Source organism: Anastrepha ludens, chromosome 5 (genome assembly GCF_028408465.1).
Source record: "Anastrepha ludens isolate Willacy chromosome 5, idAnaLude1.1, whole genome shotgun sequence".
NCBI classification, from domain to species: Eukaryota; Metazoa; Arthropoda; class Insecta; order Diptera; family Tephritidae; genus Anastrepha; species Anastrepha ludens.
In genome coordinates, this window is record NC_071501.1 from 68,425,716 (window position 1) to 68,439,383 (window position 13,668).

At 39.3% G+C, this 13,668-nt stretch overlaps 1 protein-coding gene across 1 annotated transcript; it reads right to left on the reverse strand.

Moving 5' to 3' along the window:
- Positions 1-3,947: 3,947 nt before the first annotated feature.
- LOC128865359 (macrophage mannose receptor 1-like) lies at positions 3,948-4,763 on the reverse strand. Its single transcript, XM_054105612.1, has 4 exons — positions 4,662-4,763; positions 4,494-4,603; positions 4,308-4,416; positions 3,948-4,207 (listed from the first exon to the last, which is right to left on the reverse strand). The coding sequence occupies exons 1-4, from the start codon at positions 4,729-4,731 to the stop codon at positions 3,987-3,989; spliced, it is 510 nt and encodes a 169-aa protein (XP_053961587.1). The 5' UTR covers positions 4,732-4,763; the 3' UTR covers positions 3,948-3,986.
- Between the last annotated feature and the right edge of the window lie 8,905 nt (positions 4,764-13,668).

The window sequence follows — 13,668 nt, forward strand, 5'->3', positions numbered from 1 at the left end:
AGTAGATATTGTATTTTTACAATAATGTATTTTCGTAGACTTACGAAACCGTCGCTACTGGACAGCCGGTAATTAATTATTAGATATGAAGACATGGCGTTGGGGTATAGATGGTGCAGTATTCAAATACACTCGTTGGGCAAAAGGTGAACCAAACAACCATAAAAAAAGTCAACATTGTGTGAAATTATATGCGAAAAGTCTAAAATGGGACGATGATAATTGTGAAAAACAGTACGAATTTGTGTGCTTGATGTATTAAACTACAGCAACGAAAAAAAGACAAGAACGCCATACAGCAAATATGAAAGAAGAAGAAAGTTTGGTCCGTGAACGTCACAATATTTACACAATTTCACAGTGCATTGAAGTTTCCTAATTTGGTCTTAAGTTGATCTAAATTATTTGAAAACACTCGGATGAAAGTTCAAAACTACCACTAATATTTTTATTTAATGGCGCAAATTTTTGTGGAGTATTTTAACCCGATATTTTTTAGTCGTATGGGTCATTTTGACCCTTATATAGAAATTTGAAAAATATTTAGTGAAGGGTTAAAACGTTGTCCAATAATATTTTCTTTAAAATTTTAGTAGGGTTCTTTCCAGGCAAAAACAGTCCCGCGTTCTTCCGTTTTGGTTGCCACACATTGTTAATATTTGAAATAAAATTTGATTAAAAAAAAATGGTTTTAAATATCTAATGAATTACATGGTTGAGGCAGCAACATTTTTGACTTGATTGTACTTTGAGAAGGCTTTTTTTGTAATACCGTACCTCACCAATAATACGCGTACATATGTACATACAGGGTTTGATTGAAAAGTAATGAGCCTTATTTTTTTTAAGCAGTTTTATTAAACCTTTTGGCTTATATAACTAATATTCTTCAAAATAGGAACCTTGAGCGTCAATACACCGCTGGTAGCGGTCCTTCCACTGCAGGAAACATTTTTGAAACTCATCCGCCGGAATCGCGTTCAATTCGGCTGTCACAGGTTTTTTGGATCGCCTCGATGGAGTCGAAACGCCTCTCCTTCAGCTTTCTTTCCAGGTGCGGGAACAAGAAGAAGTCCGGAGGGGACAGGTCTGGGTGGGGAAGCACCGGAACCCCCATCTTGGCCAATGCAGAGGTGCAAAGAAAGGCGGTGTGCGTCGGCGTATTGTCGTGTTGAAGGGTCCAATTGTTGACGAGGTCGGGCCGAACCCGGGCGACGCGGTTTTTCAGCCGAAGGAGCACTTATTTGTAAAATGCCGCGTTTACAGTGCTTCCTGGAGGTACAAACTCCTTGTGGACGATGCCTCGAGAGTCCAGAGCTTCCAGAGCGCTGTTCGTCTTCGACGTCCTCCCGGTCTTCCTTGAACGACTTGTGCCCCCGTTTTACCTGGGCACTGGACAGAGATTGGTCCCCGTAAGCCTCCTTGAGTAGCCCAATGGTTTCGGTACTCGTTTTGTTTAGCTTTCCGCAAAATTTGTTCGAGTAACGTTGCTCCAACGATCGCTGCATTTTCGCCACTGCAAAATCCTAACACACTTTTAAAACAGCTTTGACGCGCGGAGCGATGTTGACTGTACCGCTGTTGCCAGCGAACTGGGACCGGTTTCTAGTGGAAGGTCCAACGATAATTTTCCCTCACCAGCCGATTCGGTTGATCGCTTGGCGGACGCTCCGCGCGGGAAGGCTCATTACTTTTCAATCAAACCCTGTAGATGGTATAAAAAATAATGCTTCCAACTTTCAGTTCCAAGCTATCAAAACATTCCAAGCTCTGCCAGATTGGCGAAATAATCAGTTGAGCGCTGTAACCATCTCAATTTCCACCATATCCTCCAGTCGTTATTTCCTATTTGATATATCTAGGACCAATAAGGGAGACAGGGCAATACCAATTTCTCTCCACCCTCTCTCCATTTTACTTGATTTTATCCGCAGTTTGTTCAGCGAATATTTGAAGGTCATTCGGAAAATATTGCCTTGGTATATTGCGCCAACATCCCTATATCGTCCGCAGAATGTTTGGGTTATTTGCCGCGCTCCGTCTCCGATTTGTGGTGAGCGTTTTGATGTTCTTCTATAAAGGAAAGTCCTACAGTTTTTTGACTTTTTGTTTGATGATTATTTTTATGGGATATTTTGCATGGCAGAAATACACTCGGAGGTTTACCATTTCCTGTCGAGAGACAACCGGTTTTAGTAAAAACGTTTTCTACCCCTTGATTTTTCATGTCCGGAAATTCGAACCTGGGAATATTTTACTAAAATATTTATATCAAGACAACTTAATTGCTGTAATCGATGCTATCCATCCCGTGCAGGTCATAAGTAGTTTCTTATAACCGTTCTGTAACACTCTCCGTTGAAGCTTATGGCAATGCCTAGTTCTTTCTAAGAGTGACTTTCTTTCATTCCAAATCCCATAAATGTGGTTTTCTACGCAACAATTAATCAGAAAAAAGAACTCGTCGCTAAAGACGCTAAAAATGAGTTTTTGTTGCTTCTATTTTTATTTCGATCAACATCCCACAGCTGTGATGTACGAACAGGGCACACGACTTTGTCTATGGTCTTTAACCTCAAGTTTCTGAATGAATTTAGTTTTATACAACCAGCAACCCAAAGCAAATTTCGTGGAAGTCGCAAAAGGCCAAGTGCTTGTAAACTGGTTGAGGCTTTGCACAATTCAAGAGGTGGCTTATATCCCAGCGTAATAGTTATACTGGCGTAGTTAACAAGAGCCAGGTTCCCTCTCGCGAAAATAGCGAACCTAAGAAGTAAATTCTAATGTTATTCCACGTCATCATCCTGCGGAAAACTACCATAAAAAGAACTGGATGTGATGTTGATTCTCATCGGACAGAGCAGGATTAAGTTACTCTTTGATTGCTGCAGAAGAATACTTGACTACCTCCGATTCACCTGTAGCCAGAAGGGGCGTGAAATTTTATATGCCAGAACTCTTATCGTTCGTTGAGTAGTCAGCTCATCAGCCATTATATGGCGATATAAACTTAATTGAAAGTATTCAGATAAGACTGACAGGAAAGCAAGTTGTGAACGTATAGTTAGTTGGACTAGTGCCGTAATTTCCACATGGCTAACAGGGTAAAGGTAAACCTCCTTCAAGGTTAAGTATTGCAGATTAACTGCTACTTGGATAGTGGCAATGCCGCTAAAAATATACTGCAGTGATCTGGAAGCCTAAATGTAATCTTAATATGAAAACTCCTCGCAAAAAGTTCTAATCACTAACTAACCATTCTATACTAAGCTCCTTTTTCAAATGCTATATCTCGCCTAATACTCTCTTAAAGCGAGAAGTATCCGGTTGGCGGCCGCCGTAGCCGAACGGGTTGATGCGCGACTACCTTTCGGGAGTGCGTAGGTTCGAATCTCCAGGAATGAAATAGCAAAATGATAGAGCAAAGTTTTTCTAATAGTAGCAGGCAATGATAAACGTCCGAGTGTATATCTGGCATGGAAAAGCTTCTCGTAAAAAACCAATTTCCGTTCGAAGGCGGCTCCTTTCATTTGTGGAACAACATCAAGACGCCACAAATAGGAGGAGGTCAAACACATAAAATAAGTGTACGGGCCTATTATTTATTTTATTTTTTTTATCCGGTGAAAGTCTGTTCCAGCGGTAATGGAATAGAAGTTTATAGGAATTATGGCTTGGCTTATTCTACTGTAAAATTCAGAACAAAATTTCGGTAATTCCATTTGAGTGATCTTTTCGTTATGAAAAGTCTATGCAATCGATCCCATGAGATAGCAACTCGTCACGATAATTTTGTGGGCATCGGAAGACGGTTGTCGACTTTGAGTCATCTTAAAAAAATTCACAGCAGGAGAAAATAAATAACCGATAGTGTGTGCTGCATTTTAGATATATATTTCTGTTTAACTATTGTTTTTATAAAGTTCTTCAATACAAAGTATTATAATTATGAATGTATAAAATATCTAAACGTGAATAAAGTTTTACTATTTCTGACAAATAAAATCGTATGCGATATCACAATCCTCACTTAGCCATTCGCTGGTCTTCCCCCACAATTTCAAGCAATCCTTTTGGGTCGTATAATTACCGGGTTGTTGTGCTGCCCAGTGGGTGTAACTGATACTGTAGCCATTCAGGCTCCAATTCCAATTGTGTTGCGTATTAAAACGATTGCCACCGGTCCAGTAATGCTTGCCTTGCAATCCTTTAAATGCAAAGGATATTGGAATAAAAATTGAAAAAATAATTTAATTTTGGAAAACATCAGAAAAATGCCCGTATATGTATTTTAAAAGAAATCTCACCGTAGTAACTTAGGAAACCCTTCAATTCAGCCTCCACGCTTGGGTTCGTCAATTGCACAAGTCTCAAATTACCTAGACCACAATAATAGTTGGCTTCATACCAAGATAACTGTGAAATATTTCCGAAACAGTATAAGTAGCGTCGAGAAATAACGGATTTCGAATGAAAGTAAAGTTGATTCTTACCTTTTCAGTGCCCAAATAAAATTTTTGATTTAAAGGCATAGCTGCCGCAGAAATGGCTCCTTCAGAGCGACTACCGTCAGATGGATTTATTTGCAAGTACGGATCTGTGACTGATGACTGTGTGATTAGACTATTTTCTTTCATATTAAAAAAAATCTAATTACTTACCAACTGACGAAACAATGTCGCCAGCCACAGCAGCTGCTAGGCTGCTTTGCCAGAAGCCTGCCAGGCTCATCACGGAGAAAGCGAAGATGCTGATTGTCTTCATATTTCTAATTCGGAGAAAATATCCACACTGTATTTGAGTTGAATGTTTCATAGCTTTTATAGCAAAAGCGACGAATTTCAGCACCCATTTTCAGCTAACGAAATTATCTCTCCTCATTATGATTGCAATGACAATTATTGGCTGATGTTTCAGAAAAATTAGCAACCACAGACTGCTAACAAAACTAATTAACCGATAAACTTTAATCTTTAATCTAAGACACAATTCAATTTATGTATGTAGTAACGCTCGTGACACTTGTAAAGCTCCATTCTACGCAGATTGTGGTTTATCAGGCAAGACGATGCGAAAAGGAATGCGTTCAATTACGGCAAAGAGAATGCAGAATAGAAGTTTTCAGACTTGCATTATTTTGATCTACTTACAATTTTTTTCTTTTCCAAACATGATGCCCAGGTGAGATTTCTTCAATGCTATCACCACTACATATTAATTTCCCAATTTTTTTAGTAAATTCAATCAGCCTTCCAGCGAAATTGTGCCTAAACCGTGCTGTCCTCGTTGAAATGGAAAATGAAGTGGGGAAGTTTAACAAAAAAAATTTCAAACAGGAACAATTAATTAGAGCGGTCTACTCGTATAAGGATGGATTAGAGCGATGGGGTAATAACAATAAGGTGATGTCAGTAAATTAGCCTCACTCCTTAATTGACGCGATAACCGCTAACACGATTTTGGCCGAGTTTAAAAAAACGCGCCAATCGTGTCTTTCTCGGAAGAGGCCTTCCTCTTCCTCTGCTCCCACCAGCTGGTACCGCATCGAATACTTTCAAAGCCGGAGCGTTTGTATCCATTCGGACGACATGACCAAACCAACATAGCCGCTGGATCTTTATTCGCTGCGCTATGCCTATGTCGTCGTAAAGCTCAGGCACACAGCTCATCGTTCCATCGCCTGCGATATTCGCCGTTGCCAACGTGCAAAGGTCCAAAAATCTTGCGCAGAATCTTTCTCTCGAACACTCCAAACGTCGCTTCATCGGATGATGTCATTGTCCACGCTTCTGCGCCATACGTTAGGACGGGCATGATGAGAGCCTTCTAGAGGCTGACAATTTAAATGTGTACTTGAAATGCTTTTTGCAATAGTATGTAAAAATGTCAGACGGAGGGAACAAAAATAAATTCCGAAAAAAAAAAAAAGTTCAGGCAGACCGGAACTTCACGGATATTGTAGGATGACTTAGCAGCGGTATTTCCGTCTGACGATTTAAATATACACTTAAAATAGTGCCTACTGTAATATGTGAGAACGTCAGACGGAGGTAAAAAAAAAAAATTTTCGAAAAAATTTACATATTTGGGGTCGTCTGACACTACTTTTGCAGCGTCAATCGTCTAGACGTCTGACGATTTATATACAGCATTTGTGACCTTCAAACAGTAAGCCTACAAATTTTCAGCCGGAGGTACGAAAATTTTTTTAGCAACTTTTTTTTGCAACTTTAAGTCGTCTGACGTCTTTTTTGCAGGGGTTTTGAGCAAAATCCTTGCAAATGGCACTGTTTCATGGTTCTCCCAACCACTTCTCAAAATTCTAGCCGGAGGTGTTATCGTAGTACCTCCGCGGCCGCCAGCTCTTAGTCTATAAGATTAAGCGACTCGTGCGATCCTCTTCAACATCAGGTTAAAGAAGTCACACGAGCGATGCCATCTTGTATAGCCGTATTAGTTTTGCGGGGATACCAAATGCAGACATCGCGGCATATAGGTAACTCCTTTTCGTACTGTCGAATGAAGCTTTGAAATCGACGAAAAGATGGTGTGTGTCGATTCTCCTTTCATGGGTGTTTTCCAAGATTTGGTGTATTGTGAATATTTGGTCGATGGTAGACTTTCCTGGTCTAAGGCCACACGGATAAGGTCCAATCAGTTGGTTGATGATGCGCTTCAGTCTTTCACACAATACGTTCGCTAGGACCTTATACACGATATTTAGAATACTAATCCCGCGCTAATTGACACAGATTGCAGGATCACCCTTCCTATGGATTGGGCCGATCACACCTAAATTCCAATCGGCAGTCATGCTTTCATTCTATGAATCGCTATGTTTGAATAGCTCAGCCGGCAGTCCGTCGGCGCCCGCGACTTTGTTGCTCTTTAGCCTCGTTATCGCTATTCTCACCTCGTCATGGTCGGGTAGCGGAACGACAGTTCCATGGTCAACGATTGGGGTATCGGGATTCTCACATTCTCTGTGACATGCATTACCTTCTGGGATGAAGTTTCAGCCATCTTGGATGGAGGAGCAGACGATTTAATGTTTATTAATATCCAAGCTGTAAGTAAAGCTCTCGACTCCTTCATTTTGAGTTCTGTATATACGCCGGACATTCACCATCCTCCATATTGGACAATCTTCAAACAACTCACTTGGATCGCAGGTAACAGAAACGCGGAAGCAAACTGGTGCCTGGAGGTCAGGTTTGAAAGAACACATGTTCAAATTGGGATATGTAAGAAAGTGACTAAATATCTGTGCTTTGAAAAATACCCAGATAGGCTGGGTTTCTATTTCTATTAGAATGACAAACATATTATGATTTTGCCTGCTGTCATGCAGAAACTGTTGGGGAAACCTTCTTCAGATATTCTTAATCAGGTAGCAGATATTGCCCTAAAAAGCCTGATGAACTACTAAATACTGTCCTTGGCTTTTGAAAAACTAAAAAAAAACATTATTTTTGCGACAGCGCCACCTGGCGTCAGTTCTAAGTAAAAATGGACATCAAAAATGAGTCCCTCGACTTTTAATCGAATTGCTCGATTTTTTTTATTTTATCAAATTGGTCGTATAAAGCATTGTTTTGTCTGCTTTCGTTTTCAATTTTGGGAGCACATTTTTGGTTTAAGGCCCGTGATTGACGAGCGGAGCTTAACTATCTCGGTTTACAAAAAAGCAATCAACTTCTGAAATGATGCGCAGTATGTTCGCGATTTTTGTTCTGTAAGAAAATACAATACCAATCTAGCATCCATTATATCAACTGATCGTAGTAAATTATGATTGAATGAGAGTTTTTCGATTCAAAATACCATCTATTAATACTAATAGGTCTTACTCAAACCCGTTGCGCTTTTACCACCGCATTACTGTTACTGTAAACATGGACGGATCACTCACCGAAGAAGGTGCAAGGGCATTTATCTACGGATCGGTGAAAAGATACTAGGAAGTGCTAGGTAAGAATACAAATATATTTCAAGCGGAATAAGACTATGCAATTGCAATACGCAGTCACTTTAACTTTGAACGCAACTATAACAAAAGAAGCATAGCTACTCCTTCTGATAGACAGACAACAAACAAGGCCCGCAACTCTTTCCGGGTTACATCCAAACTGGTGCTGGAAAGTCATGGCAAGCCGAATATCAGAAGACAGAAGAACCCTCTTCTTATCCTTTAGATTTCGTAGGTATTACTGAGAATGAAATGGCAGATCAATAAGCCAGGAAAAGGGCGCCCTAAGCGGTAATAGGCACAGACTCATTTAGTGATCACAACTCTCTTATTCAGGAAGAAGATCATATTGAGTATATGTAAGCGCGAATTTCAAAGAATTCTTCTTTTCATATTTTAACACTTTTGCGGGTTCTATGCAAGTACTTAATTCTACCTGTTGTCTTCATTAATTAAACAGTTTATATGTTATCAGTTTATTCTCTTATTTCTTGGAAAATCTTGCGACCTTTTTGGCTCAAATACCTCAGTCGATTTGTCCGTCTCTGCATGTGTTGTAAATATAAATATTTCACCAGAAAAAATCCCCTAGTTTTCTGTTCACACTTTATCGGGCAATTGGCTTGAGGGATTCCCCTTATCAATATGCCGTTCAACAATTCTTATCTGTTCTTCAGTGGGTTTGTTGCCAATTTCGGTTTAGCCAAAAATAAATAAAACAATAACAACAACAAAAACAAACCATAAAAGCGTATAAATTGGGGTTTGTTTACTCATAAACAATTTAATAGTCTTGATGTGTTTTGTTTAATGCTTCAATTGGTTTAAAAATTCTTTGCAACAATAACAATTGCCCTTTTTATATACCCATACACTAGCATTGGTTCAATATACAATACAACATTAGTGTACAACAACATTTTGCCATAACATAGAGCAACAACTGTAATATTAATATGAGCAGCAGAATAATAACAAAGAAAACATAATTCAATCTGTGAACTGGAACAACTGCAAAAATATGCTGGCCCTCTGCTGCTTTTTTTGTGAACATCCAGGTGGATGAATACTTGCACCATTGTTGCCGGTGTCACTCTCAATTTCAATACACTTAGTGAATGATGCTCATATAATATTGGGTTGGGGAAAAAGTAATGTCGTATTTTGTTAAATGAGCACGACATTTAAACATATCTTGCGTTGTACTTATTGCATCGGGTCTTACTAAACGGCGATTTAAAGACGACAATCTGTACTACAAGTGTCTCTTTGACAGTGTTGTGATCGTACGTTGCAGTCTTAAGTTATAGCGCGTCAAAGATGGAGTCCACCAAGCAGGAAATTCGCCATATTTTACGTTTTTACTACCTTAGAGGGAAAAATGCAACGAAGGGGGCGGCAAAACGATCGATTTCGTTTTGGTGTAGTAGATGTCGAAGATGCACCCCGTACTGGTAGGCCAATCGTCGTATAGACTGATAAAATCGTTGAAATTATCCAAAGAGACCGGCATGTGAGCATTCGCTCGATTAGTCAGGAACGAGGTGTAGACCACAAAACCGTTTGGAACCATTTGCAGAAAATTGGATTCCAAAAAAAAGCTGGATGTTTGGGTGCCACACGTGTTGACGCAAAAAAATACCTTGGACCGAATCAACGCTTGTGATTCTCTGCTAAAACGGAACGAACTTGGCCCATTTTTGAAGCGGATGGTGACTGGCGATAAAAAGTGGATCACGTACGACAACGCCAAGCGAAAAAAATCGTGGTCGAGAAGCGGCGAGCCGGCCCAAACCATCGCCAAGCCCGGATTGACCGCCAGGAAGGTTTTGTTATGTATTTGGTGGGATTGGAAGGGAATTATCCACTATGAGCTGCTCAACTATGGCCAGACTCTTAATTCGATCCTCTACTGCGAGCAACTTGACTGTTTGAAGCAGGCGATTGACCAGAAGCGGCCAGAATTGGTGAATAGGAATGGTGTTGTGTTCTACCAGGACAACGCTCGTCCTCACACATCTTTGATGACCCGCCAGAAGCTACGGGAGCTCGGATGGGATGTCCTATCGCACCCACCACATAGTCCGGATCTGGCACCAAGTGACTATCATCTCTTCCGGTCCATGCAAAACGCCCTTGGTGATACCAAATTGGCCTCAAAAGAGACTTGCGAAAACTGGTTGTCTGAGTTTCTTGCAAATAAGGGGGGGTTTTATAAAGGGGGGATAATGAAGTTGCCTTCTAAATGGCAACAAGTTTGCGAACAAAACGTTAAATAAAGCGTCAAATTTCGATCACAAATACGACATTTCTTTTTCCTCAACCCAATATTATAGCATCTCAGCAATGATTTCTCAGAAACTCTGAGAAGAGTATTCTATATTTTGTTGTGGAATACTTCACGAATGCTGCACTAACAGCTTTTGCAAATGTAATTTTTCATCAGTTTTAACACTTATTTTCGTATAACCGACCAAAAATAGATTTGAGAAAAAGCGAAAAATTGTTTTCCAATTCATTTACTGAGTATGCATACGCAGATAGAAAGTAATCCACTAGTATTCGATTATTAAATAATGGGCATTCAGTTACATTAAAGCTCATTTTTTGATTGAAGTCTATAGGATTTAAGGTCTGTTAACAAAGTTAAATTTTAGTTTCCTATTCCTTTACGACTTCTTTAGATGGCTCATCTCAGTGTGTAACCGATTTCGTTTCTTGATTATAGTAAATTTCATAACAAAAAATTACTACTCCACGGGTGCACTGGTTTACTAAATCAAATTCGTTTCCCAAAGTTTAGCGTCCCCGCAATAAACACCACCTAAAACATTTATTTAATTTGTTGTATGCACACACACAACTGTATCGGGTATGTTTTGATAATACCAAACGAAAATATTTTTTATTTAATTATAATCTGGTAGATAATATCATGGCATTTGTTTTTTGTTATATGGATATTAGGGAGGGTCGATTTAAAAATCGCTCATTGCTCTGTGAAAATCGTATTCTAGGGATCCAAATAAGAAACTTTCCCGAAGGAACTATACCTCTAAAACGAATTCTGATGCCCCCCAATTCCCCCAAAGTCCCACTTTGACCCATTTAGAGTGCTCCAATCGAGTCCAAATGTATGACCGACCCCCACTAACTTTGGACGGCGGATCCACTCATGCCAGTGGCACACCCTCTGGAACTCCCCTGGGGGGTTCCCCATACAATCATTTCAAAATATCACCATTTTTGGCCTTTACATGAGAAAAGAAACTAAAAAGTTCGACCCAAATTGGGGGACATCAGAATTCGTTTTAGAGGTATGGTTCCTTCGGCAAAGTTTCTTATTTTGATCCCTAGAATATGATTTTCACAGAGCAATGGGCGATTTTTTTGGATATCCACCGCGGCTACAAGTGTCATGGTCCATTCGATCAGTCCAATTTTTAACTATTATAAACCGGGCCCCATGGCGTAAATGCTGGCTTGAATATTGCACAAGATTGATTCTTGAGCGCTCTGTACGCAAGTTGCACCGTGTTGTTGAAATCGAAACGAAAATTCAGTCAGAATGATTTGGCAGCATTCTCCATTCACCGTAACAGCAGGTCCTTTCTCATTTTGAAAGAAATAAGGACCGTTGATGCCATGCTGCCAGTGCGTGCAAATTTTTTTTAGAGTAAATTTCCATAACTTGGAAGAGTTGTTCTGGCGTTATACGATTTATGATAACTTGCCCTACCTTACTGATCAGAAATGTCAACATTGTTTGCCATTCTCAGCTGTCAAGCCATAGTTATCATGCAGATAAAAAAGTAGAAGTAGAACCGGAATAAACTGCACTTGCCTGCGCTATTCATACCGTAAGAAGAAGGCTACGAAAATATCCTGACACATGATGCCTGGTAATGGATATCAAGGCAGGAAAATTACGTGAAGCAGAACAGTAAACTGGCAAAGAACTGGTTTCGCCTAAATAAAATTGAGGTTATGTACTGCCTAGCTTAGCCTACTATTGAGGTTAAAAGCTTTGGGCTTGGCGCTAGAAAAGCAGTGCGCAAACTAAATCCAAATCAACAACAAATTATTAAACAGATGTGATACTCGTACTCTTATGGTGAGAGGCGTCGGTGACGAGCAGCCATGCTACTAATCACTAAAAATAGCTGTTTGTTTCAAAAGAGCCTGCGGTTTAAAGTTAAAAATATCAGCATCACCGTTTACTTATATTTATAATAAATTTTTCTACAATTAAAAATTAAAACATCAAAGTGAATTTGGTTTCTCTAAATAATTATTTACACAATTCGATTATTTACAGCTGCAGGTGTAGTGGGGGAGAGAGGTGGCCTCAGCTATCCTGCTGACGATAGTCTGCCAGTCAATCAATTAATCTGAGCTGTGAATATCAAAGCACCACAAAAACCATAATTTAAAAAAAAGAACAACAACAACTACAAAGAAATGCCAAGTACAGCAAGAGCAGTCGTATTAATAAAAGCAACAACGAGCCGTCAATCAATTTGTTGTTAACCACAAAACGAAAAACCACCAATGCGTTTGAAGTAAAGGGGTTAAAGAATTATTTATTTATTTATTTATTTATTTGTTCTATTGACTTTGGATGCATAAGGGTGATGAACTTTGTTTATAAATTCTTAATCACCTGTATATGGAAGTTAAAAATCCGTTGGGCTAAAGTTAAATGCGGCCAATGAAAGCTTAGGGATACCAAACGGCTCTGAATTGTGTGGTGTTGAGTTAGATAATGTGCAGTACCTACACATATATCGGGTGTTTTTTAAGAGCTTGAGAACCTAGAATTATAATGCAAAACGCAAATATTGTTGGAAAACATTTTTTTATTAAAATCTGGTGGATAATTTCATGGCATTTATTTTTCTTGCATAAAATTTGAGGTGATGATTTTGTAACTGATTGTCCTGTGTGCGAAAGAACTTCGGCTTAGAAAAATATTTATTAGGCCTCTGGTAAGAGAACATTGTATTTTCAGTGTTAGAGCAATTTTCAGTAAATTTCCAGTCCATAAAACTTTTGCAATGCAATCAATATACATTAGGCAGGGTCGATTTGTGGGGAGGCAAAAAAATCGCCCATTGCTCTGTGAAAATCATATTCTAGGGATCAAAATAAGAAACTTTGCCGAAGGAACCATACCGCTAACACGAATTCTGATGTCCCCCAATTTGGGTCGAACTTTTTATTTTACTTTCTCATGTAAAGGCCAAAAATGGTGATATTTTGAAATGATTGTATGGGGAACCCCCCAGGGGAGTTCCAGGGGGTGTGCCACTGGCATGGGTGGATCGGCCGTCCAAAGTTAGTGGGGGTCGGTCATACATTTGGACTCGATTGGAGCACTCTAAATGGGTCAAAGTGGAATTTTTCGTTCGACCCAAATTGGAGGACATCAGAATTCATTTTAGAGGTATGGTTCCTTCGGCAAAGTTTCTTATTTTGATCCCTAGAATACGATTTTCACAGAGCAATGAGCGATTTTTAAATTGAGCCGCCCTAATATACATATATGTGTGCAGGATGCGTACGATATTTGAGGATAATTTGTGATTAAAATTAATTAACTTTTATTTTGAACAAAATTTAATGAAACTTCCCGAAATTTTTACATAACATTAGCTTATTATATACCTAGCAAATCAATTAATAAAATTTCCATTAGC